This window comes from Patagioenas fasciata, chromosome 2, assembly GCF_037038585.1.
Source record: "Patagioenas fasciata isolate bPatFas1 chromosome 2, bPatFas1.hap1, whole genome shotgun sequence".
Taxonomy (NCBI): domain Eukaryota; kingdom Metazoa; phylum Chordata; class Aves; order Columbiformes; family Columbidae; genus Patagioenas; species Patagioenas fasciata.
In genome coordinates, this window is record NC_092521.1 from 152,018,446 (window position 1) to 152,045,875 (window position 27,430).

At 40.9% G+C, this 27,430-nt stretch overlaps 1 protein-coding gene and 1 non-coding gene across 3 annotated transcripts; one reads left to right on the forward strand and one right to left on the reverse strand.

Annotated features, from left to right (window-relative positions):
- Nucleotides 1–2,381: 2,381 nt before the first annotated feature.
- Nucleotides 2,382–15,275, forward strand: RAB18 (RAB18, member RAS oncogene family). 2 transcript variants are annotated; one of them, XM_065832301.2, is made up of 7 exons: nucleotides 2,385–2,554; nucleotides 4,493–4,548; nucleotides 8,731–8,792; nucleotides 10,742–10,814; nucleotides 11,806–11,924; nucleotides 12,005–12,071; nucleotides 13,544–15,108. In XM_065832301.2, the coding sequence occupies exons 1-7, from the start codon at nucleotides 2,487–2,489 to the stop codon at nucleotides 13,720–13,722; spliced, it is 624 nt and encodes a 207-aa protein (XP_065688373.1). In that variant the 5' UTR covers nucleotides 2,385–2,486; the 3' UTR covers nucleotides 13,723–15,108. The 2 variants fall into 2 exon arrangements, with proteins under 2 accessions (XP_071661360.1, XP_065688373.1); XM_071805259.1 differs by lacking the exon at nucleotides 12,005–12,071 and having other exon boundaries at nucleotides 2,382–2,554; nucleotides 13,544–15,275.
- Nucleotides 15,276–17,893: 2,618 nt separating this feature from the next.
- TRNAN-GUU (transfer RNA asparagine (anticodon GUU)) lies at nucleotides 17,894–17,967 on the reverse strand. The gene has a single exon. It is a non-coding gene; the product is annotated as a tRNA-Asn (tRNA).
- Nucleotides 17,968–27,430: the final 9,463 nt, after the last annotated feature.

Here is a 27,430-nt window from a genome sequence, read left to right on the forward strand (position 1 = left end):
CAGGAATGTATATGCATACTTATTTACAAACATTATATGTGGACAAGTTGATCTGCTTCATGCTATTCTGCCAGAAATTCAAATAGATCGCTGGGAAGAAATCAAAAGAGAACATAATAGCAGTCAAAATACCTCCAGTGTTCTTCTAGGAAGACTAATTACCAGGGAGGTCTAACCAAGCTGTTATGGCTTCACTCTCCTACATCTGAGGTTGGGATCAAATGGGATAGTAAATGATGAAAAAAATCCAGCCAAACAACCAACCAAACAAAAACACAAAATAAAAAGACCTCCAGCCTTATTAAAGAAAGGGATTTACCTAGTTGTCATGAGTATCCGAGGTCTCCTGATGAGTAGGGAGAAGCATAAAAGAAAACAGACAGATACCCATGAATTACAGCAGGCTAGATATCTCTCCCAACTCAGAGATGGCTTCACTGAAGAGACCCTACAAAAGCTTGATAAGAAAACAAGTTCATAGTTTTCCCTGATTGTTTTACATCTTTCAGTGAATAAATAATATGATTTTGAAGGAGCTAGGTCTGAGCTACTCGAATTATCCATTACTACTGGCTCCTGTAATAGGAATGGAAAAAGCACAACACGGTCTGGCTTTCCAGAGTCAAAACTGATACAGAGAGAGCAAACAGGTGAACTGCAGCAGACAGATCCAATCTCAGAGCAGGAGGACTACATAGTTCCACCTGGAGGACCACAACACGGAGAAACACCTCTTCTCAAACGGCATGCTCAGGAAGGTCGGAAGCACCACATCTGTAAACATGAGCTGTGGGATTGCTCATTTGGGACAGATTTTACTTCCTTTCTTGCATCTGCTCATCATTAAGGTCAAGTATATGAATGCCATCCTGGCCAACCCTTCCTGCTGAGTGAGGTATAGAATTACAATCTGAATCAGGACTAATACCCATACTGAATAGTTTGATATAATACCCATACTGATACTAATACCCATATTGTACACTTTGGACTAGATGATCTCCAGAAGTCCCTTCCAACTCTAAGCATTCTGTGATTCTATGGCTACAATGGAAAAAATCAAATCCTAGAATGCAAATACTCTCTTACTTCAAGGGATTCAGTATCCTCAGTAGAATACTTTGCTGTTTGTGTCCACTATTCAAATTCTCATCCTGTTCCATGCTAAGACCCACAGCTCCTATACACGCCAACAAAAACTACAGAGTATAGACATATTGCTTTCTTGTATGAGTGCATAGCACAATCCAAATCAGAAAAAAACAAGTCACACCTTCAAAAAACTCAGATTATTACTAATAAACCGGCATAGTCCTGGTACAAGCACAGCCAACCATTTGCACATTTTTAATTATACAATATGCCTCCATAATTTAATAGGATAATTATTGTTATTGTACTTATCCCGGGAGTCGGTTTTCTGAGGTAAAAGAGGCAGGAGAAAGTGGAAGGGGAAGGCACCAGAGACGTTTACCACACAAACACAAAAGAATGCTCGCTGTGTCGACCCTGTAATACAGTCGAAGGCAAGTGCCCAGCAAAATTAGGACTCTGCTAGAACTGTGTTGTTTGCAGCCACCATTCTGACACAGAACACCAGCCTCCTGAGTACACCTGCCTTGTGCAACCTGCTGACATGGCTTGATCTCCGTCAGTCTGTGTGACCACGGAAGAGGCTGAGGCTGTTCGCATGTGAGTCAGTCTCTGGAGATGGGCAGGGGCCACCGGGCTGGCCCAGGGGCTGCAGCACAGACCGCCGACAACTTCAGACCCAGGTAAGTGGTGCAGCTCATTAAGGGTTGTGCTTGTACACACATGGTCTGAGGTCAGTATGGAGCTGGAATAGTACATCAGCTGAATTGGTTATAAAGAGGCTTTCTCACTGGCACTAGTTTTAGAACATGTAGGGCTTTCAATGAAGAATGGATGATTTTGCTGGCAGAAATGTAGCGACACACATCAACTGGCTTACGCCACTGGGCACAGCGGGGTTTGTGATCGAGCCCATGTTTCTGGCGGTAGGTTTCAGAGGTGGCCGGTTGTTCTGCGTGGGCACAGGCAGCTGGTGAGCTACTGCTGTGCGGCGCAAGCCTCCTCCTTCCCCTCTGCAATTTTATTGGGCTTCTTTTCTCCACCGATCCTGACTCAGGATCTGAAAACCCAAGGGCAGGTCCCGCACACGCGGTTCCCACACATGCCACTCCTCGCCCCGCCGCGCAGGCGCGCTGGCGGCACGGACGGGCCCTTCCCCGCCCGCTGTAAACAAACGCCGGGCGGCTCCGCTCCCGCCCTTGTGCGCATGCGCCAGGCGCAGGGCGGAGGTGTTTTTCCCCCGTCTCCTCCCGCCGCTCGTGCACTTGAGGCGCATGCGCGGGCGTCGAAGTGGGGGAGAGTGACACGGGGCGGCGGGGCGCGCAGGCGCAGGTGGGGCCGTCGTAGCCTGCGCAGGGAGCGTCGGTCGGGGTCGCGCCGGGCGCACTGCCGGGATGGACGAGGACGTGCTGACTACCCTGAAGATCCTTATCATCGGCGAGAGCGGCGTCGGCAAGTCCAGGTGAGGGGGCGCCCGCCTCCCCCAGCCTCTCCTGCCACTACGCGGGGCAGTGGTCAGGCCCGGCCTAGGCCCCCGCGGCGCCGCGTTGGACACCCGGCCTCGGCGCGGCCTGCCCTGGGGAGGGCTGGGCCCCGCGCGGGGAGCGTCCTCGCCCCTTCTCGGCCAGCCCCCCTGCAGAAGAGGGCTGTCCCCGCGCGGGGCTGCCCGCATCTGCCCCAGCCCTTCCCCAGCCGCCGGCCCCGCGGCGGCGAGGAGAGAGCCGCTGTCTGCCTGAGATGAGCAGAGCTGTGCCGGCCTGGCCGGGGGAATCCGGGCCTCTCTGTGTCCTGTACAGTCTGGTGTTGTGTGAAGAGCGGTGTGCCTGTACATCTCCGTAGCGCTCTGGTGTTAAACTGCTCCATAATATGTACACATAGAGTCACAAGCGACCCAGCACTGGGTGTAGGGAGACAGGGGCATCTAAGGCAGGCAGTGAAGTAGTTCTATCACTGATTCTTCTGACTACACTCGTTCTTAAGTCCTTTCAGGTTGATTTAACCCCTCACGGCCACCCCCTGCCCTTTTCATGGCTTTTGTCTAAGCTACCTTTTTTGTTGTTTAGTTTTGGATTTTTTATTATTTTTTTGTTAGTGCCATAGATTTTAGTAAAGGAAGTGAGATAAAAATGCAGGAAGGTACCACACTAGTCATGTAAGTTTTGATGGTTTTATGACAGTAATCTTAGTCTTCTACTATGACCTTAAATAGGTTTGGTTGTAACTAAAAATAGCTGCGCTTAAATAGCATCCTGATTCAACTGTCTCAAGCTACCACTAAAAACTGATGGTTTTTTTAGTATTTTTTTTTTTTAAATTATTCTTTGGTAAATAAAGCTCCCATTTTACTTTGGGGTTCTGGAGTAAGGAAAAAAAAAAGTTGGTCTGTGGTTAACTTCAGAGTTGTCACCCAGAATTACTGAAGGAATTTCAGCAGTCAGTTTTCTGTCAATGCAGGACTGTGTCCGAATGCTGAAAAAGACTTGGCTGCTAAATTCACATGCAAAAAGAGAAGAGATGGGAAAAGACTAAAAAAATCAATAGGGCTTTGTTTTGTTTCTGTGCCCTCGAAATGAATAGAAGCTGTCAGTCATAGCAAACAGCTGTCTGCCACATGGTAATATACACTTGCCACAGATGCATAAGACTGGTGATTTAAAAAAACTGCATGCTGAGAGTCTTTGTCTCTTGCCTAAATATTTACATTTGACACAAGTACTGTGGCATTATGGGCACTTCTTTGAGGGACCCTGCTACTGTAGTGTGATGTGCTTGTAAATCTTAGTTGTAGCTGTTCTACTGGTAGCAAAGGATAGGGGAACATGTGTTTGTGGAAGTCCTTATATGCAAAAAGGATACAAAATCATAAAACAATGGTGAGCTAATTCTGCTTTTAAACTCTGCATCTGTTTTTCTGATGGGTGTAGTCCTTACTGTTCTGTGTGCCAGTTCAAGGAGTTATTTTTGGGGTGAAAAGCTGACTTGGTATTATCTTCTCAAGCTTACAGAAATACTATGTGAGGCAATATAAAACCAAAACAATCTTTTGTACTGAATTCCGGGAGAACGAAAATAGAATAAGATAGAAGCAAAGCGCTTTGAAGAGCAGACCTTGTGACTGTTCATGCAACCAATTTGACAACTTGTGTGGTACTTTGTTTTCAGAGATATACTTAGTCGTAGGTGCAGAGAAGAGGCTTGGGCTCTTCTAGCAGAGCATGCCTACTGTATTAATTTCATTTTTTTTTTTTTTGGTAGGAGAGAAACTATGGAAAAATGAGATGTATTTTTATTTAGCTATGTTATTTTGCTGTTACTTTCAGACTTGTAATTTATAGGCTCCTGGCAAACTATGGGTATGCTGCAATAATAGTAACTTTTATTTTTCTTCCCTCCCTATCAGCCTTCTGCTGCGGTTCACAGATGACACATTTGACCCGGAACTTGCAGCAACAATTGGTAAGTATGTGCTGATGCTACCTGAGAAAAATTTATACCACCTTCAGTACAAAATTCTAGTTTGTTTAGACTTGCCTAACCGGTTGTGAAATTTAAACGTCTTCTTCTCTGTAAGAAAAGAACTATGTGGATGCAATTTTAGCCTGTAGTGCTCATTGCTGTAAAACATCGCCTGGTCTGTAGTTGTCCCCTTTATACAAAAATATATTCTTAGCTAGGAAAACAGATAAAAATGTCACCCTTCACCATGAAGATGGAAATCATTGGTACAGGCAGTGAAAAGTGCTAGTGGAACAATCTGCAGCTCGCTGTTTGCCAGCATTTCAGGCTAAAAGCAAAATGTAAGAGCCACTGTTATGTCTCTTAACAATTTATCTGTGCGAGATAGGTATCAAGTTTTTTGAATAGTAATATTGCTGTCCAGAACTTGTGTTCTGTATGATATGATACTTGGTAGCTGTCTTAAGAAGATTTAAGACCCACTTTAATAGGGGATGTTAGTTCTTGCAACTCCTGACAATACTAGAGTGTCCTGGGCTCTGTGTGGTTTCTTCTTTTGCTCTATAGGGAGGAAATTACAATGTGGCTTTTTCTCTTCTACTGAGTAATCAGTGTGTTGGCAGCTAGACTCCTGAGAAAAATCAGAGAGCCAAGAATCCAGAGCTGCTGGCGAAAAAAGCAGTGATGTGTCATTGCTATGTTGGTGTGATACCCACGAATAGTGAAGTCAGTTGTGCTGGAGGGCAGTGACCCAGAATGCAGGATATACTACGTAGAGGGTTGTTGAAGGGGAAGCAAAATGAAACTTCTAAGCATGTGATGCAGCTGTGTGCCAAATTAATAACTGAAGTAATGGGAAATAGAGATGACTTTTCCACACAGTGCATTTCAGAATTCTGGCTAAGGACTTGTATCCCTTTTGTTTTTTTAAGTTCAACTGTTGATAAACAAAGCCAGCTCTGTGTAATTGGTTAAGAAGTTAATAAACTGATCTATTTTTCAGTCATGTTAATAACATACAGGAGTACTGTTTAACGCGAAGCATTGAGCAGCTGAGGGGAGGAATATGGCCTATTTTTGTTCATTTTATCTCTTGTAAAAAACCAAACTTGTGCAAATAACCCTACCTCAGTTCATGAGGGAGGAAAGGGTGGCAGGGAGCAGGAATGGAATATATCAGGTGGTGAAGATGGCAATCTTGTCTTCTAATCTAACTAGCCTTGACACTATGTATACTTCAAGTCGCATAACTTCCTTGATATATCAACCATGTGGGCCAATAAATCAGTGCAGAATAGGTACTTTAGATTTCATGATGTTTTAGATACCAACAGACTAGTTCAGTCTTAGTGTGGGCAACTTGATTGTGGTGTGCTGTTTATTTTTTTCATTCAGCTGTTCATATCTAATAATATTTACCAATGTCAGAAACTGACATCAGTGCACTCTTTGGCAAACTAAGGAATTATTTCCTTAAGTAGTTCTTCCTCTTTGGGATTTGTCAAAATGCATAACAGCATGTGTGGTAGCTAATTGTTGGCTGTTAAATAGCAACAACTCAAGGCTTACTACTGTCAGATCCTACCCTCATATGTTTCTTATGTGTAAAAAAAAAGGAATAATAGTATGAACAGTACTTCAAATAGAGTTTGAGATCTGAAACAAATATGCAAATCCAGAATAAAAATGATCATTTGGCAGAAAAAGGAAGTTTCTGGAGACTGAACAAATGCTGGCCTAGATTAGGCTGTTAGACCTATCTAGCTGACATTTGTAGTAGTGTTGTGCAGTAGAGCTACTGTGACCCCGCCTGTGGAAGTCCGATAGCGTGGTATGTGGAGCCTGTCCTCCTTGTGTTCTCGAGTCTAACTCATTCACTGTGCTTCATCACATGGATCTTATCAGACTGTATATTCCCCAGTATTTTTTGTTGTTCTTGCTACTAATACTTAACTTGCTTGCTCTTTGTATGAGAGGTACTAGATAGGTGTTCAGTGCAATCTGTATTTCATAAGTGAAACAATGTATTGTGCGCATCTCATGTCTCTTTTTAGTTTCTTAATTACTTGCATTTCTCATGCAGAATTTAAAGCACTATCTTTTAATTTTAAGCAAACAGCAAGGCAAACATAAAGGTATATATTCACTTTCTGTTAAATGAAAACTGCAGAACTATGCAGGGACAAGACACTGGATCTGTTTACTGAATGGTAGAAGGATACTGTGGCTTTAAAATATACCTACTATGTTTGTCCTGAGGAAAAAGTGTTTTCCTTCTTGAAACTAGTGTTACATACTTTTGGCTTGTTGCATTAAGTATCTCATCGGCTTGTAATATCCAGAGTTACAGGTTTTGATGTCCGACAAATGGATAAAAGAATGCACTGTGAGCTGTTGGGCATCCTGGCTGAGCAATGGTGATTCTTACAGTTTAGGGAAAGAAATACGCAATTACAGTGGAAGAAGATATTCTGTTAGTCTAAAAGTTACTGCTCAGTGCTGAATATTTGGCAGGACAAGATGTTCTTTAGGATCAATTTGAGTCAACTTGCTAGCATAGCGGTCTTCTGTGAACTAGGTAAAGTTCTAAGAACATGTGTTTAAAACAAAGTTAATAGTGATTGTTCTGTGAACATAACTCTTGAATAATGTACCATCCTTGTGCATGGCACGGAGCATTATGTTACTGCTATGTTAGGGACCCATAGTCTCTGAAAACACTGAGTTCAGTTGCTGTGAAAGTTAATTTACTTTGACAAAATTTTGCTTGAAATAAAGGTTGTAGACTTCTTCCAGTGTGGAACACTAGTGAGCTGAAGCTGTGAAATAGTTGAATAAAAATTGGGTGTGTTTTTTTTAAATAAAGCTCTTAAGCCTCAGTTGTAGTGAAGTTGTAAATCTGCTTGCAATGTGCAGTTTCTTAAGCATCCTGTATACCTTCTGTGGCTTTGTAAGTTGAATGTATTTTGGCAGCTATTTGTGCTTGTTTGTAACCTGCAGAGCCTTGAAAATAAAGGTCCAGCACACTTATCATGAGGCCTTACTTAAACATTTTTTGTTAGAATAGTTGAAAGAGAAATTCTTATTCTTGTAGCAAGTATGATGACTGTTGTTTTAAGTAAAAGTGCAAAACATTTGCTGTTAACCTTGAAAGTTGTTCATATAAAGGTATCAACTTTCCACATTGCTACTTCATTGCAGGGCTTCTGCCTGGTGGGGAGTGGGAGTCATTCCAAAATAATTTAAACCTGCTTCCAGTTACTTGCTATTGGTAACCGAAGGATTAAACTGCAGTAAAATGGATCATAACTGTACCCAGCATCTCAAACTGATGTGTGTTGCTGTATCCTTTAAATTTGCACAGTCGTTAAGATCTTGTCCTCCTTGGCTTGAGTTTTATGCAGGTTGTTCTTGGCAAGGTGATAGGTTGCTAGTTCCTGTGTATTTAAAAAAAAAAAAAAAGGGAGGGGGGGAGATTGTCAGATGCTGAGGGAGAGGAAGAACTGTTATCAACAGCAGAACTGTTACCATATTGTCAAGTTTTTTTCTTGGTCACTGAGCATGGTATTAGTGAGTCCCTGAGTTTGCCAGAGTCCTGTAAGGGATATGCTGCATGTTCAAATCTTCCAAAGCTTGACATGTTAGAGGAATTACTGACATCTAAAGTTATTTCATACAGGATGTTGACTATGTAGTAGATGAGTCTCTGTCAGTTTATCTCTGCATAACCACCTTGGTAAGGTTGAGATAGGGAAACAGAACAAATAGCTACTTCAATGCAGATTCCTTCTTTATTTTGAAAGCATTTTGTTCTTCAAGACCACTGATGTACTCAAGAAGAACACATGTGAGTAGTGAATAGAAAATTAATGTATTTGAATTATAAACTTGAATAGTTGTTCTGGAATATGTGCATCAATACAGGAAATGTAGTATATGCCTCACCATAAAATATTTTCAGTCAATGGCTTAAAAGGACCTTAACCTTTTGCAAAAGCCCTTCAGGGACAAAACCTTGAGTTTTCAGAGTAAGGTTCATAAACAGCTAATGAAACTCACTCTTCCTGCTCCTGCCAAAACACAATGTGTTTTCTGAGTTTGATATTTTTCTTTCTTCTTTGCTTTCTCTTTCAAAAATAGGTGTAGTATGTTTGAAGAACTAAAATATTTTTCCTCCTCTAGGTGTGGACTTCAAGGTGAAAACTATTTCAGTTGATGGAAACAAAACTAAACTGGCAATATGGGTAAGTCTTGCCAAAGTTCTTAGTCTATTGCTTTGCTTTAGGGTTAGTGATGGTTGTATAATGTACAGTTTGTATAGAATCCTTTTTAATATGAAGGTGATTTGGAGGAGCAGGAGGCTAATATTGAACCATTCAGAAGGTGGAATGAACTGTGTGACCAATGGCTAATGGGGCAATTCTGCTGTCTGTGAGCTGCTTCTGCAGCACTGATTCCGGGTGTCGTCGGGGTAGGAGTAGAGAAAAGGAGAAATAAAATGGCACTATGTCAGTCAGACTTTAAAGCTGTGATTGGGACCATTCCTAATTTTCTTTTTGTTTTAATGTGTATTTCATTGTGTAACTGCTGAAGTTAGCCCTTGCCAATCTGCAACTTCCTTGTATGCATTTTTCTTGTGTGTACTTGACAGGTTTTAAAAGGGTGCACTTAACCTGAATGTTTTAAGCAAAATTCAGAAGTGTATTAATAGGTTAAGAATTATTGTTGTGTGCTCAATTTATGCTCAAATGTCTCTCAAAACAGTTTTTAACCTAAAAAAGCTTAATAGCCCTCATACAAAGACACTTTTATAGGCTTGAGGTTAGTGTTATTTGTAGCAGATGCAGCTGAAGGGAAGGACAGGCAGTGTTTGTAATCTTAGCCTTAGTGTTCAACATCTACTCTAGTTAAAAGTAGAACTCCTATATTCGTGGCAAGCGAGGAAGGAAAAGGTAGTACTTCCAAGCTATTTTTTGAAACATTCTGCAAAACAGCCTGCAAACTTGTGACCTGAAGCACCTTTTGAATATTGGGGCTCATCTGTGACTTCTTGTAGCAAGCAGGAATAAAACCTTGTTTCTCATATAAGCAGGATATCTGACCTTTACTTCCTTGGGAAGCAATAGTGAAACACTAAATATATATTGTAATACTTCTGTTGCTTTGATGGTGTTACATAACAAACAAACAGGACTTATGTCTTAGTGTGACAACAGTAATAATTGCTAAAATAAATGGATTTGACAAGTAAAATAACTGCAACAGCTATAGGAGGAGAACCAGACTGATAACAGAACGATGAGTGATCATGGCATGGAAAAATGTTACATAGGACTGCCTTAGCATTTATATTCTTTCATATTGGTGAAGATGAAGAAATAATTGAGGTAAAATGGAAACGAAAAGTTTAGAAGGGTGTATCATGACACACAAACAGTTTGGGATGTGTGGGATTGACTGAGTGGCTTGTAGAATGTTGGAAAGTCCAGTTCAGCTATTCAGGTTCTTTGGTAGGGAATTGTTTTGAATCCACAGTGTTTCATGTGTTGCTTCTAACTTGGGGTGACTTGGATGAAGTTATTTTAATATTCTATGTATGAACTCTGGAATGAGTGTGCGCTATAACTTAATTTCTGATAAGAAAACTGCATTTTAAAATTTAGGTTTTTTTTGCAGAGCTGTTGACACTTCAAATTTGAGGATGTAAATTCAACTATACTTAAAACCAGAAAAGCCTCTGAATTATTTCTGCTTCTGCTCTCTCATAGCATGTTAAATGCATTTACCCTGGCACTGAATCAAATTTAATTGGATCAAGGTGATTGAAGTGAAGGAACTAGTTTTGTTGCCATGGGTTTTATGCTTGTTACAAAATCTTAGTGTTGTAGCTATACTTTTTTCTTGCCAGTTGCTGCTGTACTAACTGCAGAACAAATGCTTCAGCAGAAATGGCTTACTGCTGTATTTTCCAGCTATTCACTACACCTAATAGATTAAAGGTATTTCACAGGGCAGACTACATAAAATCTCAAAGTTAATGTGCAGTAAAACAGTAGGGTATAAACTCAGTTAATCTGGTAGTTGAGTGTACTTTGAATCTTATTTTGTATGTTTGTTAGAAGCAGAATACCAGAGAGCTAAACTAGATTCTCTTCAACTTCTGAATAATGGAATTTTCTGAATGGCTTTTTAGGATACTGCAGGTCAGGAGCGGTTCAGAACATTAACACCCAGTTACTACAGAGGTGCACAAGGTGTTATTCTAGGTAAGTGTAGCTTTGTATGCAATTTTGAAGAAGTTTGTGATTTGCTTGTGCATTGGAGTTACACAAACTCATATGACCTTTCTGTAATATCTAATATTAAAAATCATTGTATCCATGTTGAACAACTCTAATATTAAAAGGATCTTGAATTTGTTGTATTCTGGCCTCTTTCTCGTGTATTCAGTCTCACCAGGCAGAGAACCGCTGATTATTTATTTATTTATTTATATAGGTATGAGATTAAAAGCTACTGCTATTTGAAGAGATAGCTTGGAGCTGTTCCTTGTGCTGCCAATTTGTGTTTTATTTATTACTTTTGGGTTTTGCCTGTGCTCACTAAGCCCAGAGTCAAAAAAAAGAGATTTTTCTCTTCTCAGTGTATTCCTTCTGCATCAGCTTTCTCTGTTACTTCCTTCCTCACCCTCAATTTGGTTAGCTCCTCACTTCTAGCAGTGCAGAAGCAGAACTTCAGAGCTCAGTGCTTAGTTAACAGGTTTCCATATATGAAAGAAAAGCAAAAGAGACTTCACTGTGAAGTTGCAGTTATGGGTTTTGCCTTGGGTTTCTCCTACACAGAGCAGACTGATGCTTTTTCAAGTGATTCTAACTGTGTAACATCCCATCAGTACAGAGACACAAACAGAAAAAAAAAATCCCAACCAGATTCCTCAGAGTATACATTAATTTAATCAGTAAAAAGGAGAATTATAGTCTCTAGCCTGGGAACTAGGATGTCTCAAAATAAAATAGTCTGAGAGTAGCAGGTGACTGAATCTTAGAGTTGCTCTGTGTTGGCATAATATCAGTGATTTGAGCTGGTGGATGTTCAAGTCTGTCTTCTCATTATTATCTTACTGTAGCAAGTAAACTGGAATCCTTGGGACTCCTTCAGTTTTATAATTCAAAAAACCGTAATTTTTGCTTCTTTCGTAACATAAGCTGTATTTCTTGTAAAAAATATTGTGGAAATAATATTACTAATGTCTTTCAGTTTATGATGTCACGAGAAGAGATACTTTTGCCAAGCTGGATAACTGGTTAAATGAACTGGAAACATACTGCACAAGAAATGACATAGTGAAGATGTTAGTTGGAAACAAGATTGATAAGGTAAACTGAATTTAACTGCGGTAAGTAATCTGTTGGTGTATTTTGCTAACAGTGCATATTAATGCTATGTCTTATTATAGGAAAACCGTGAAGTTGACAGAAATGAAGGTCTCAAATTTGCAAGAAAACATTCCATGTTGTTCATAGGTATGTTATAGAAATTTGCAGGTTTGTTACATAATGAAAAGTTCCACTTCTGTAGGCCTGATTAGTCTTTTACATGTAATCCAATTAATGATATTTCTCAGCTGTGGTAGGTACAAAGATAATAGGCATTCACATATTTTTTAAAATTGTCCCTAAATATGTCCAGGTATCTGTTCTAACTGTATATGAGTATACTGAAATGCCTAACGATTAAGGGTGGAATACAGACTCTACTGTAGTCTGACAAAACCTGTTTTAGGTTTCAAGTTTTGTTTGATTTTTTTCCCAGCCAACTTGCTAAATTAATAACAGAAGCAAAATGAAAGAGGTACTAGTGGCCAGCTTTCAGCATAGCAAAAGTGCTGGTACTTGACAGAAATCTGTATTAGAACTGGGATGTACAAATAAGCAGGAATATAATTAACTTAGAAGTGGTGGGTGGGAGTGAATGATTACATAATCATGACCGCAGCAAATATGTTGGTCTCATCTTGCTGCAAAATGAGGTGGGTCTTGTAGGTGAAGTCTCATGATGATAAATCGGGTGATGAAATGATTGTTTATGTATAAGTTTATTACATGTTTCATTTAAGAATCATACTACTTTATAGGGTGAGTCCAGTAGCAAAGCAGTTCATTGACACGTCCTGTGCTTAGGCGTATGTTCCCATCTCTGACTAATGGCGTGTCATTGTGTGGTACCTTACTGTGTTTGGTTTTGGCTTCAGTGTGAGATGTGGAAATAGAAGTTCAAAATTAAGGCACAAGATCTTAAATGCATGGAAGATTAAAAGAAACTTAAAACTTAAATTATAAATATATATATATACATGCTACATATGCTAAGTATCTGCTTGGCTGTGTAGAAGAGCAGTGCAAGCCTCAGTTGGACTGAACAGTTTCAGATGTTATCTATTACTCTCATAATACACCCTGTGAGCAGATTTCTTGGGCTTAGCCAAAGTAGTGCTCCTGAGTGGAATTACCTAGAATTCTGCTAACTGCAGAAGAAATGAAATCCTTGATAACTTTTAATCAGATGAGTTGTGTCATGATCCAGAATTGTACCGTATGGATCCTTGTTTCTTGCAGTATGTTGGTACTGCAGTTTTTACTAATGTACCAAACTGAAATACAGAACAACAACCAGCTTTATCAGACATCTTTAGTAGAACCCTCCTTTCTTCCTGCTGAAGTGCTTTCCATAGAAAAATAAGGCTAAGCTATAGTTGTCTCCAGATATTGTAGTTACATTCAACTTGGAAACTGTTCTCTTAAGAGTCTCTTGAGGTGCTGCCTCATGTGGTGACAGAAATCTACATACCTGCTAATTTTGGCTCCACTGTGTTGTTGCAGAATATATTGTAGAAGTTGGAAGTCTAGTTTGTAAGTTGAGACTTAACTGAAAGAGAAATGTTAAACAAGTAACTAGAAGCTATGCTAACACTTGACTTCTTGTGTCCCTTCTCCAGAGGCAAGTGCAAAAACATGCGATGGTGTACAGTGTGCCTTTGAAGAACTTGTTGAAAAGATCATTCAGACTCCTGGACTGTGGGAGAGTGAGAGCCAAAACAGAGGTGTAAAGTTATCAAACAGGGATGAAGGATATGGAGGAGGAGGAGCATGTGGTGGATATTGTTCTATGTTATAAACTTTGGGAAGCTTATTCTTTGCATATTTAAACAGATAATGACATCTTTCTGTACATAAATTCATTAAATGCTATTTTTAGGGACCTTGCAGTTTGCACAATTTGTTTTGTATCATGGCAGTGAACACTGGTAGGAAAAATGTTGTGCAGCTTTCCCAGTTTGAAAATGTTATGGTAAGCATGCCCAATTTGCAATCTTCGGGTTTTTATAAGTAGCATTCAATAATGTGCAAGAACAAATGCACTAAAAATTTTATGACTGTAGACATTCATCATGTAACTCTTCTAAACAAATCCATCTAACAAAAATACATTACTGCATTGTCTGCTCTTTGTTTTCTTTTTAAATACTCTTGAAATTATAGAACTCTATAGTGTGCACAGATCTTGAAAACAGTGTGAGCTGTAAATGTTACATTTCATCTCTTCTAGTAAATGCTTTTTTATGGCACTAAAAACAATAAGATGGTACAGTTAGACAAATCTGCTAAGTTTTTGTCTTTCAGCAGAGCTGTCTAAAATACAAATTGGTCCAGGCCATAGTTGCTTCAGCACCTTCTTGAAGAGATGCTTTGAAAGCTTCCTTTGCAAAGCTGAGGGATACCCTTTTTTCTTTTTAATCATCACTTCAGTTGATGGCTTAACTGGAGTTTTAATCCTGTGATATTTATATACTAAATTTGTGGTAGTCTTGCACTCTAGGTTTTTATGATGCAGTCTACTCTGGACTTGCTGTAGAAAGTCTTCGTTTTTGGCAAGGAGTTTCAATGACATCTCTGTTCTTTCATTGTGAATGAATTTGCCACACTTCGGCACAGATGCCTCATTTTCCTAAATGTTTGTGATTTATCTCAAACTATAGCTCACTGTGGCTGTGAAGATCTCTATCACATGTCTGCTTTGTGCGACTACCTGTTCAGAAATAAAACTTCGTGTCACAGACACTAAATGAGAAACTATAGGGCTTCTTGATCTCTGTATGGATAAACACTATTGCAATGAGCATTCACTTGAATTTACTGTATCAAAGCCAATGGTTTGTTTCAGAAGACTTGTATAGACTAATAAATTTTTTTTCCACAGTATTCAGTTTTTCTTACCTCTTCCTGTTGTAGCGTTGTGTATTTCCTAAGGTCACTTCTTACAGACAAATTGTTTGTGAAGGACAAGGATGCTGTGGTTTGGTTTTTGGTTTTTGTTTTGCTTTTTAATAATCACTATAGTGCAATTGGTAACTGAACTATTGGGCAGTTTCTTGTAAATATAGTGAATGACAGTACCTTTTGTTACTGCAAGGTTTTGTGTAAATGTCCCCATACATGATCTGTATTTTGCAGCAGGTCTTGGCTGCTTCTGTTAAAATACACTTTATTCTTCACACATAAACTTTGTTTTCTATTCTGTTTTACACTTACTAGAAAACAATACCAACATTTGAAGACTTAACTGTTCTAGTTGTTTTTACAAAATATTGTTTCTGTAGTATTGTTAATGTAGTAGGATAATTTAAATATATGTAATATTAAACATGAACATATTGTATTAAGATGTTAGATTTGCGTTAATCTTCCGTGCAACATATGTGGGCTCAGCAAATCTTGTTTGTTGGCATTGAGGTCAAAGGATTTCTGGTTTTTGTAGGCTAGCAATAGAGGAAACTTGTAGGAACATTAAAACTCTGAATAACTTAATTATTTTGGTATTATTTTGGTAATATTGGGCAGGTATCATAATGCTGGCAGATGCCTGTAATTTATTTCCATACCTATTTTCCCCCTAGTTTGGGTGTATCCGTATGTTGAGAAGAAATTTAATTTTCACTTTCTCACAAAAATTCCTTTTATCACAGGACTTGGATTCATCTTTCATTCTGCCTTTGCCAGATCTGACAGCTCTTGTCAAAGGGAGGAACTGCAGGGTACTCTGAATAGTGGGTGTTGTTCTGCAAAAGAAGCAAGTCAGTTTTGCCTTCTTTCCCTGCAGAATATTTCTGGGGACAGAGGACTCTGAAAGAGCGTATTTAGTGAGACCGAGAGCCAATTGACTTGCAACTAGCGTTTTCTATCTTCTTCGTCATTTAAGCATATTTGGTTACATCCCTGAGGAATGGCTTTTCCTGGAGTCTCACCTCCTTTCCTCATCACTCTGTCAAGAAGCTGTGTACTGGAGCACTGGATCCCAGTCCTTCCACTATTTGTTGGAGCAAATTTGCTTTGCTACTTTTTTTTTCTTTTTTACTCCTCCTTCTCTCCCTCTTTATTTTTTTTTTGGGGGGGGAGAGGTCGGGCGGGGGAACCTGCCCTCCTTGAAATAAGACTGTTTGTGTACTTTCAAAGTTGACTTTCCTCTTTGCGGGTCAGAGTTGTATCACCATTATCTCCGAGCATACTCTCACTGTTGTAGCTATAATGCCAAGCATCTCTGAAGATACTGCAAGCTCTGTTGTAACCTCTGCTTAATGCTGACCTAAGCCTAGGTCTATGTGCAATACTGAGCATTGCAGTTGGAAAAGTGTGCAGGAGAGATCCTCCAGTCTACCTCAGTAGGTAGCTGAGGGATAATGGGCATAGCTATTGTTTGCTCTTCATCGTGTGATGAGAGTATCCATTTCTGTGGCAGATAGTTTTATTAGAAACTACTAAACCAGAATGAGATAAGTGAGAAGTCTTACATGATCATTAAAGACAGTGAAAACTGAAGTTGTTTCCATAGCTTTTACACTAGCATGGAACAATACTACAAAGTGGTGGTACGGCTTTGTCTTGGATTTCTTCTTCCACGGTTTTAAAAAGGGAGGTGGGACAGGCTTCTGCTGGAGATTTCATGATTTTTTTATTATTATTTTTATTACTAGTGGGGCTTTTATCCAAACTACAGCATCACTTTTCCTATTGTACTGCAATAATGAGATGAGCAGCTTGCTCGAAGTAAGTCTTAACTAAATGAAAATGTGAGTTCAGTAAGTCCCCGAATAATACCAGTGGCTGTCTCATCAACCTTGGCATCACTTCAGGAAGCAGTGGTGTTCTCACTGCTGTCACATACCATGGTGCCAGCTGCTCTGTGTGCTTTGTTTTGTTAGTTCCCTTGTTTGCCAGTAACCTGAGGATGTGAACTACAGTAATCCTGCTGATCTTGCCCCTTAGTTTAGTGTAATAATTCTATGTTTAGAGGCTGAACTGGATGCATTTTTTTTCAAACACTTGCAAAACTTGAGCAGGTTGTGTTATGATCCGCACAAGTTACTGCTATTTAGCTATGGATGTTTGATATAAATGTTCAAGGTGCTGCATCCAGCCCATATGTGCTATCTTGGGTACTCATGGTGCCAGACGTCAGAGATCACATTTGTCTGGATTTGATTTGACTTAGATTTTTCTACTGAGCAGTATCCTGAATCACAGAATGGTTGAGGTTGGAAGGGGCATCTGGAGCTCATCTGGTCCAACCTCCTTGCTTGAGCCAGGATGCCTAGAGCTGGTTGCCTGGGACTGTGTCCAGATGGCTTTTGAATGTCTTCAAGGAGGGGAGACTCCAGAACCTCCCTGGGAAACCTGTTCCAGTGCTCGGTCACTGTCGCAATGAAAAAATGCCTCCTGATATTCAGATGAAACCTTCTGTGTTTCATTCTGTGCTCATTGCCTCGGTCCTGTGACTTTGCACTACTGAGAAGAGCCTGGCTCCATGCTCTTTGCACTCTCCCTTCAGGTATTTATATATATTGACAAGATGCCCCCGAGCCTTCTCCAGACTGCACAATTCCAGCCTTTCCTCATAGGATAGATGCTTCTGTCCCTTTATCATCTTTCTGGCCCTTTTTTGGACACTCTTCAGTATGTCCATGTCTTGTACTGCAGAGCCCAAAACTAGACACTGCACTCCAGATGTGGCCCCCTCAGTGCCGCATAGAGTGGAAGGATCACCTCCCTTCACCTGCTGGCAATGCCCCTCCTAAGGCAGCTGGGAGACTGTTGGCTGCCAGGGTACTTTGCTGATTTATGTTTATTCTGGTGCCTACCAGCATACCCAGGTGTTTTTTGGCCAAGCTGCTTTCTGGTGGGGTAGGCCCCAGCATCTGCTGGTGCAGGGGGTGGTTCATGTCCACGGGCAGGACTTGACGCTCTCCCTTGTCGGACTTCATGAAGTTCCTTTTGGTCCTTAAAAGGGAGCTCGTCCCTGGGTGGGCTTGAACCACCAACCTTTCGGTTAACAGCCGAACGCGCTAACCGATTGCGCCACAGAGACTGATATGCAGTATTTCAATTTTTTCAGAAGAGCTGAATTCCTGATTGTGTTTGATAACTGCTGATGGTGGTGCCTCTATGTGTTAGACAGTGACAACTGGTACTGCTGGCACCTTGCTGTGACAAACCTGATGTGTTACTGTGTCAGAATGCTGTAAGAGATGGGGGGAGAGGAAGAAATGCTATTACCTCCTGTGGGGTATGAAAATGAGATTCTTTTGATTTGAAGAAGTAGGTGTTCCTCCCTCAGTAGAGGGAGGGCTTGGAGTCACTTCATGCTAGGCCATCTGCTGGGACTTCAAGGTGGGTTAGCAGCCCTGCTTCTCTAGCCAAAGCTGTAGAAAGGCCCTGCAGTACCCATGTGCTTTTTGTGCTCGTGGGCATGGCCATAAGAAGCCCGAAAACCTGTGTGGCTGTAAATGTTAATGCAATTAAAGCAAAACACAGATAAACCTTAGAACATGGTTTGAGAGACATCTGAGATGCTGACTGCAGAGCTTTCACTGTATCTGGGAACTGGGGGTTGGAGATGACGTCCCTCTTGGGCAGGTCTTAATGAACAGTAAAGATTTCATGGCAAAACTTGTGGATTTGTTTTTTGAAGGTGCACTACCTCAGAGAAACCACTGTTAACTTCAGTTTGTAGCGGGCATATGTATTTTTCACTGTCTTTTGCCAACCAGGAAAAGATGGGGCCTTTTACTCTGTATGCCCTTGTGTGTTGATGGACACCAAAGGCTATGAAATACTGAGAAACATGACAGGAGCCAAGTTCTCTTCAGCTAGTGAATCTGTACCTGGTTATGTCTGGTTTCCTGACAGAAGAAAACTGTCTTTTAATACCTTAGCCTTTTTTAATTGTTTGTTTGGTAAAGCAAATCCAGCAAAAGCAAATACAAAAAAAATTTTGGCTTGAAAATGGTTGAACTGCTTTTAAAAAGTTAGGAAGGTTAATCCCTGCAAGGTTGCGCTTTCAAGCGCTGCTGCTGATGTTGTTGGTAAATCCTCCTGTAACTGAGCTGTATAAGCATTGGAAGATGTGTGGGTACTTGTTTTAGAATGAGCTTGAACAGTTTTCTTTTGGAGGGATAAGAACCGGTAGGAAGAGAAAAATGTACTTTCATTAGCAGCAGCAGCAGATCGCCTCTGCTAGTACAGAGTTTGACAGAGAACAGCTTCCTTTCCGTTCCTCTGGTGCTTTAAGCTGTACTCTAAGGGAGCTTACGCCATGTGCCTTGAAGCTGTGGAGAAGGTCTGTCCCACAGCATATGCTGGGGTCTTGCTCCACCAGCTGCTCCCCTGAGGAGATAACAGGGATGATATTCGGCTCCTGTCAGGCCTGCACACCCTGGTGTCCTTCCAATGGGATCACTGGTACAAGGCACAGGCTTCATCCCAGAGGGTGGCTGGGCTGTATGGACACCAGTGCTAAAATGCCCTAACAGGTAGCAGAGTTTAAATGTGGCCATAGGGAGGAGTCCAGAAAATTGCAGAGCCAATCCTGTACTCAGTACAGGACCTTACGTTTTCTAGTGAAGTCTTAATGGTCTTTCAGACGCTTTCCAATGCAATCTGCTGGAGCACTGACAGCATTCAAGCTTTGGCAATTGTGTTTGAATTAACGAATTGTTGGTTTTCAAGACTGCAGGTGTTATTTATACAGGCCCTTTTGTAAATTACAGTGACTCAAAGCTTGTAGGAGAGGACTTACTAAATTAGCAGATCTGTTTGGAAGAGATGAGTGTTAAGGTGCAGCGGTCTTTTTTCAGGTCCACAAAATGGCAGCAATAATGCTGTTATCACAGCACGTTGCTGTTCCTTGGTGTGAACCAGAAGACACAGCAGCACCCTTTTGTGTCAGGCCCGAATGCCTGTGCCTCCCTCTGTATATTTAGCAGTCCAGGTAGAAGGGTGGTGAGTAAGTAAGGGTGTAGAAGGCATCAACAACCTGTTAATGAGGTGCAGAAGCGGGAGGTCAGATACTGATGGCAGTCTGGCTGAAGCAACACAGAGCTCAATAGCTGAATGTACTCCTCCAGAAAGCAGGCTGCTTCCTTGGTCTTCTCTGCTTTGGTGCCATAGGGAGCATATTTGGGAATGGACCTGCTCCAGCTGTGAGGTTTAAGTGTCTAATCTTGCTCCAGGGGCAGGAGCACCTTCCTACCACACTCCTGCTTTCTTGTAGGATTGCAAGCTCACTGGCAAAAGGAATGAAGGAAACTTCTGTTGTTTCACAGGCAAACATGATGAAATGTGATGAGCAGGCTTACAGATTTCTGTGAACTGAGCCAGCAGGTGAGTTTTACTCTGGAAATATCTTGGCTCCTTCTTTCCTCCCTTTGAACTGTAAGAAAAGGTCATGTTTTAATCTTGTAATTTCCTTTTGCCTGGAGAGGAGAAGCAAACTCTGTGACACTGAAACAATCAGAATGATGTGCAATGAAGTTCCTCCTGTAAGTTGCAGATAGGGAGCAGTGACACCTGAAGGACTGCAATGATGCGCTTCCTTTCTCTTGTGATCCTCAAAATAGGAGTAGCAGTCTTCTGACCTTAGTGGAAATGATTTGCTACATATTTCACAGTAGTAGTGAGAAGCAATAAAGTCCTTGAAATGCATTTGCCGTGCCCTCCAGAGAAGTCAAAATTATTTGACAGTAAACAGATTGGAACATTTTATTGTACTAGCTTCAAGTCTGAATACATCCTTTGTTTGCAGACTTAGTCTGGGAAAACAGAGCAGGAAAGGACTTTAAGACACCACAGTAGTCTTTCTCTTTACCCTGAGAAAGGATCAAGTACACTCAAACCATTCATGTATTTAAAATATTCTTACAAGAATCCAAACAATTAAGATTTTATTGCCTCCGCAGACAACCTTTTTCAGTGTTTTTGGAACCTTAATAATGGAAAGCTTGTCCTTCTGTTTAACCTTTATTTCCTTTGCTGTAATGAGAACATGCTCCCTTAGCTGGGGGTTCTACTGAAACCTGTATTTGCCAGGTGATGCCTGTGTGCCTAATGGAACCAAGCTGAAGATTGTTTCATTTATGATGTGTAAAATAAAGAAGCAGTTGCATTTCCTGCTGGACAGGAAACCTGCTCACTGTAAAGTGATGCCTTTTCAATTTTTTTTTTTCTTTTTGGGTAATACAGTATGGAACTAGTAATGTAATCCCTCTCTGAGCCTGTACCTCTTTTTTTTTAAAATGTATCAGTGTCTGTGGAAGTGAACCATATCAAAAAGCTTAAATGTAGTAATAGACTTAGCTCTCTCAGTGTGGCTCTGAAGAAAGCAGCTTAAGTGCTCTGTGTCTCTATTTGTGTACAGGAAAACACCTCTGAGCCTTTTCTTGTTCACTAAAACCTGAGTTTTTAGTTTAATGATCCTGTGGTAGTCTACATATGTCAGAATGTCTGCTTGGAGTTTTGCCTCCTAGACGAGCGCTAAAAAGCTGTGGTGTTTCAAGTAGCTGCTCCTGAGCTGAGGCAAATCCTTGGGGTGATCAACCCCTGCTGTGCCCGGCTGCAGTGGCACGAGTCAAGTCAGCAGACATGGAAACACACGAAAACAAATGCTGAAGAACCCCTAATTTTTCTGGCAGATAGTGTTTGAGTGTTTTTTCTGTCTCTAAGTAAATAATATAATTGAGTGTTGTTTCAGTAATTTAAAATCACATTCTTTCGTTTGCTCGGTGCTTATCCTTCTCCCTTGACTCAGGCCGGTGTTTGATGGCTCCATGCGCTTTCCTGCTGCGTTAAGCACTGGCAGCACTGTGTGCCTGAAATCTCTTAGAGCGGCTGCTATTAGTGTGTTAGTGACCACATGTAAGTGATTAACGTTAGTGTGGTTTCCCTATACTTAGTGGAGAGTTCTAGATCTGATGTTAATTTAGCAATAAAAGGAGATTAGATTGGAAATATTTTAGGGATGTTCAATCTTACAGTCGTGGCTGAAATTAGAAAGGGAAAAAATTATATGGTGCTGAGACAGCAACGTAGTTTAATGGTAGCTTATCCTGAAGCATAACATGATATTTTGCAATTACTTGCAAACACTGTCCACATTGCTAGAAGGGTTACTTCAATACCTCTAATGGAGGAACTATTAAATAAAGCAGTTGCCATCTATTAGCAAGGGGTTATGTATCTTCTGAGTGTTTCACTGTTCAAAACATGCTCTAGAAGTGTGCATCATGTCGAAACGTGCATCACTCCTCCTGCAGTTCCCATCCTGTGCTGTTGGAGCTGTTGGTGATAGAGCTCTGCAGTTTGACCTACACCTGTAGCGGGGGCAAAATCTCCTTGCAGGTAGCATACACTCTTTATTTCCCTTGATCCCTAGGTTTATTTACAGTATAACTGATATGGAGAAGTGAGGGAGCAAATTAGGAGGTGGCAGGGAAATGAAAAGTAGGCCCGTGAATATTAAAGAGAGAATTGGCTCCTTTCTGCCTCCCCCAGCCTCAAACTGCCTGCAAGACAGATGGACAGAAAGGCCCATCTTTAGGACCATGCTGTTGCTCAAGTGCATGTGTGCGTGGTTTGAAAAATGATTGTAAAATAACTTTAAAATGTGAGAGTTTGTGTGTTCTCATACTCTGTAAGCCCTGCCTCCCTTGCAGGCTCTCCTGTAGGCTTTGCAAGGGTTAAAGGAATTTGCCACCAAGCAAAACTCTTTCCTCCAGAGCTTTTATCTTTAAAATGACCTATTGAAAAATTCCTGCTTTGCCCACGCACAACTGATTTTTATGAAGTCCTGTCGAATCTCCTAATCCTGTTTTGGTCTTTTGATGCAATTCAGTTTATCCCAAAACCCAGCTCTCCAAATTTGCCAAAGAAAACACCAGGCACTGTAGAAAGGCCATTTTAAACGCAGCTGTTTGGAGGAGCCTTTCAGGAAAGTAAAAAAGTAAAAGAAAAAAAAAACACAAAAGGCAGTTTGATTTTCATATCTTCAGTACATATTTTTAAAAAGTCCTTTTTTTATGCTTTGATTAGAGACTAAGTGGACCCTTGAAACCACAATTTCTTTCCTTACTGAAATTTTATATCTCTCCGTTAATAAGGGGCCATGGAAGTGCTGGAATTTTTATTTAAAGGCCAATGTGAACATTATAATAAGATATTTGCAGGCATAACTAAGAAATGCTGCTAAATGAGACTCTGCAAGCTGATATGAGAGAAAGAAGGCAGTCTGTTTGCCTTGGGCACCTGCGGCTATCCATTACCAGGGCATGTGAGCTCTCTGCAATCATAAGCCCTCTGCAGTGCTTTGAGATCAGCTCCCTGAATCACTGCAAGATGGGTCTTGATTTCTGTGGAAGCATTTAGGTAGCAAATTCCCCTTGGGTATGCGGGCACAAATTGTTTGTGAAAAATCCCATGAGGAGACAGAAACCCACAGCTTGAACTAGCATGCCTGAGTTCCCAGCTCATGTTCTTCACCCCAACCATTTCTTTCCCCATAGTACAGTAGTCATAGCTTGCTTGTGGTAGTTCAGTGATCCTATCTATAAGCTTTGCTCAGGTGCACTGGGAGTATGGGGAAATCGAGGTTATGGCCTGACCCAGGAGCCAGGGCTGGCTGTGCACTGTTGCTCTAGCCCTATGGCTTTGGGTGAGAGAGAGGTGACTGTTATACTTCCTCTGGATTAGAGCTGATTTCAGTTACAATTTTGCTCTTGGAAAGAATGATATGCTGGATGTATGTGCTGTTTCAATGGACTCATCTTACCAGAAGATCCTGATGTCTCTATAGGGTTTCTTTGCCTTTCTGCTCAGCAGTCTGTCAAATTTGGGGGGTTTTGACTGTTACTAGCAAGGACTCACAATTTTTACAAACTCTTGATGCAAAGAGTGCCCGCGGTGTCATGGCCATGCTACTGTCTGAGGTTCCTGGCTGACATTTGCCTTCTGAGTGATGTCAGTTTAATCTGTTGAGCACGGAGCTTACAGATACCATGTGGTGTGAGCTTTTTCTTTAGAAAGTCTGATCGTGTTGTGTCAAACTCCTGTGCCATTTTCCTCACCACTTCCTTTGTGTTTGCCTCAAAGAAGGAAAGCAGATTTTTCTGATGAGACCCTTTTCCAATAAATGGTGTTTAAAAATGTTTATTTCTACTGGTTATTTCACCCTCTGGCAAATCTCATTTAAAGACTTATGCTCTTGTGTTTTGCTACCATTTTTCCCTTACCCAACCTGTTTTGTGCAGTTACCTGAAGCTCTGGAGACTGTAAAAGCCCTTAGCAATCTTTTCAATCCCTAGCATAGTTCTCTCTGGTTCATGCCTCCTAGAAGCACAGTGATTGAAATACGCTTTCATTCTTTATTAATGACATACTGTATCATCTTTCTACTGCATTGTCCGGGATTAATGTCTATATAGCTTCCTGTTTGCCTTTTTGGATACTGATAGAGCACCATAACTTCTCTCCTTTGTGGTATTTCAGTGGAATTCAGTATTTATTAAACATAGCTATCAAATGACTAGATATCTCTTCATTAATTCTTGTAGGATTCTTGGATGCAAGTCACCTAAATCTAGCTAATATTGCTTAAAAACCTAGACACTAAGAGCTGTTTATTCTCAGCAAGAATTCTTGAATGTTCTCCTCAATTAACAGTGGATTGGAAACCCTTTCAGGGTGCGAAGGAAAATGAAGAACTGAGGCCACGTTAGACAAAAAGATTTAAGTGGTTGACCAGGGTTTGCATTTTACCATTTAGCATCAGTCACAGAAGGGCTGCGGAGCTTGGGCTTGCTCGTAGCAGGTCAGTGTTTGCTGGTGTGGGAGGTGAAGAGAGCACCTGACTTCTGTCATGCATTTATCCTGGTTCTTGTGCTGATCATACTCCTTCCAAAACTGTTTTTGATTTAAATAGTCAAGTTGAATACTATGTCCTAAGTGACAAGAAGAGTTGTGAACTTGTGGGAGTCCTACATTCACACAAATGCAGTATCTCAGCCTTGCTGGCCACTCTCCTTTCACAGGCGGTCAGTCCTTGTCTCAAATCTGCATTTCTGTCATGCAGCAACATGGAAACTTGTGGAGGGATTTCCCTTTTGGATCAAAGGCAAAATATCTCAGCAAAGCTCCCTGACATGCTGGAAATGCAGCTCTTTGTGCCTTACAGATGGAGAAATCGAGCCCTTGTGTACATTCTGGCTTCAGGCTTAAGATGGTATATTTTCATTTACCTCAGTAAGCATGTTAAAAGTCACACCTTTAGTTAAACTGGTTCAAGCTGGCCATATAGAGAAGGCCAGAGATGGAGCACAGAGAATGATTGCCTTAAGACTGAACAAAAATGATGACTTTATCCCGTAGTGGCTGAATGGCTCCAGCTGGCTTTTGTTGTATCATACAAGAAACCTCTGTCTGAGGCGGTGTCAGGATTCACAGCCTGGCTGGTGTGTTCCCTTTCTCAGTACACTGCTCTGTCTGACTTCCTGGACGCTCTAAAGTTACTGTAAAATCATAGGTGATTTGCACGATAGGCAAATCTTTACAAAGCAAGTAAATTATTTTTTTAAAAGTTATTAATCGCAGAGTAAAGCAAGTGGGATGAAGAAAAGGAGCAAGGGAAGAAGAGCAGAATTATTTTTGGACCAAATGCTTTTCAAGGTCTCTTCCATAAGATGGCAGCAGCCTATTTTGTGAACTGGAGCGGGAGACTGATGTGAAAGGGTATCTGCTGGAAGTGCTAAGTAACAGGCATTCAGTCTTCATAGGCTTTATCTCTGTTTGCTTGGTTCATATCCCTTATAATTGTCCCCATATAGACCAGCTGGGAACCTTACTTTATGTGCTAAACCATTTTCTGTTGTTGGGTGCAGTGTTGATTTTACTTTTCCTAAATACAGGCACAGATGCTAAAAGCAAACTGTGCAAGCGAGTTATTAGTGTCAAATGGCACTTCTGCATTTGCAGGGGTTGAGTGTGCAGGATACGGGGAAAGCAACAGGGTTGCTTGGCCTCTTTTGCATTTTTTGAATGTTTCACTTTGTGTGGTTATTTTCTTAATAACTGCCCGAAACAACTTGAATTCTATGAGCAGAAGAGGTAGAAAATCTGTTGGGATCTTCTATCCTCAAAAAAGGGAGATCTGATTCATGACACTGAGCTCTTTCAGTCGAATCAAACGTGCATTTTCTTTTGAAGAGGGGGATTGTGGAGGGATTTTTTTCTTTCTCCTAACAGAAAGCAGCGGAAGGAAAAACTTTCGAGAGAAACTATTTTCTGAAGTCTTTTGACATAAAGGATTTTATATTTCAGCTATTTTCACTTTTGCTTCTAAAGGTTTTCAGTTGTTTTGAGTGAGACCTGCAGTGGTGTGTGCAATATATCTATGCAGTTTGTCTCCTATTCTTTGACACATTTTTCACTGCAGATGAGTGTCAGGCACTTATACTGTTAGTAACAAAAATATTTAACAGTCATAAAGTGCTGTGATACCCTCTAATAGCAGATTCTATTTAAATGCAAATTATGAATAATTTTCTCAGTGTTTGTGCTTATTCTGAATAGCTCGATAACATGGGAGGAGCTAAACGCAGCCTATTTTTGGCTTTTCCTAGTGCTTAAGATTTACTGGCTAACCTTAGTCATCTGGTTTTGTTTCCTGTGGCCCATTAGTATCCAATCTATCAAGTGCACAGGAGTCACAGGAACAAAGCTGTAAACTTGTGGGAGGAATAAGGCTCTGCCGTATTTGCCTTCCATTCGCTCTTAAACTGAACTGTTCAACTTCCGCGATTCTGATTTCCATGTGTTGATGGGTCGTTACAGCACAGCAAGCAAGGTCGATCACAAGGCACTTCTGACCTTGCTCCTCTGTCCTACAATTCAAATTGCATCTTGGTGGGTACCCCAGGACAGGATCTTGTCTGGAATTGAATGGGCCAAACACAGCAAGTGTGAGTGGTTTCCACAGGCATTCTGAGAAAAAGATACACCCGAATTAGTGATGATGGGAGAGTGGTAGGCTGGTCCCTGAGGAGAATTTGGGGGTTTGGAGTCTGAGACCATTTCTATCTTAACTATTGGGCCTGCTTTTCAACTGAAAACAGCAGCTGAGATGGGTTGCCTTTCCCTTTCTCTGAATTGTGCCTCAACTTCAATTAGGAAAAGAAGGACTTTCAGTGTTCAACTTTTGGCCAGTGGTGAAGTTTAAAGTCTTCGAAGAAGTTATGCTTGGCAAGAAATGCAGTATTTTAAGGGGTCATTTCATTGTTACTGGTGTGCAGTGTGTGTGCTGCCTGATTTATACCAAGGAGACTCCTGGAATGTGTGTCCTGGTGACTTCTTTCTTTCTTTCCAATTAACTTTAAGGAAATAAAAAGAGAGGTGAAAGCAAGTTATTTGAATAACATTTAAAATGTTTTATTTATTCTAGAAATGTTCAAATTCTTTCCAAGAGTTCACTTGCTTCCATTTTCAGAACGGAGCCTTTTTCACCTCAA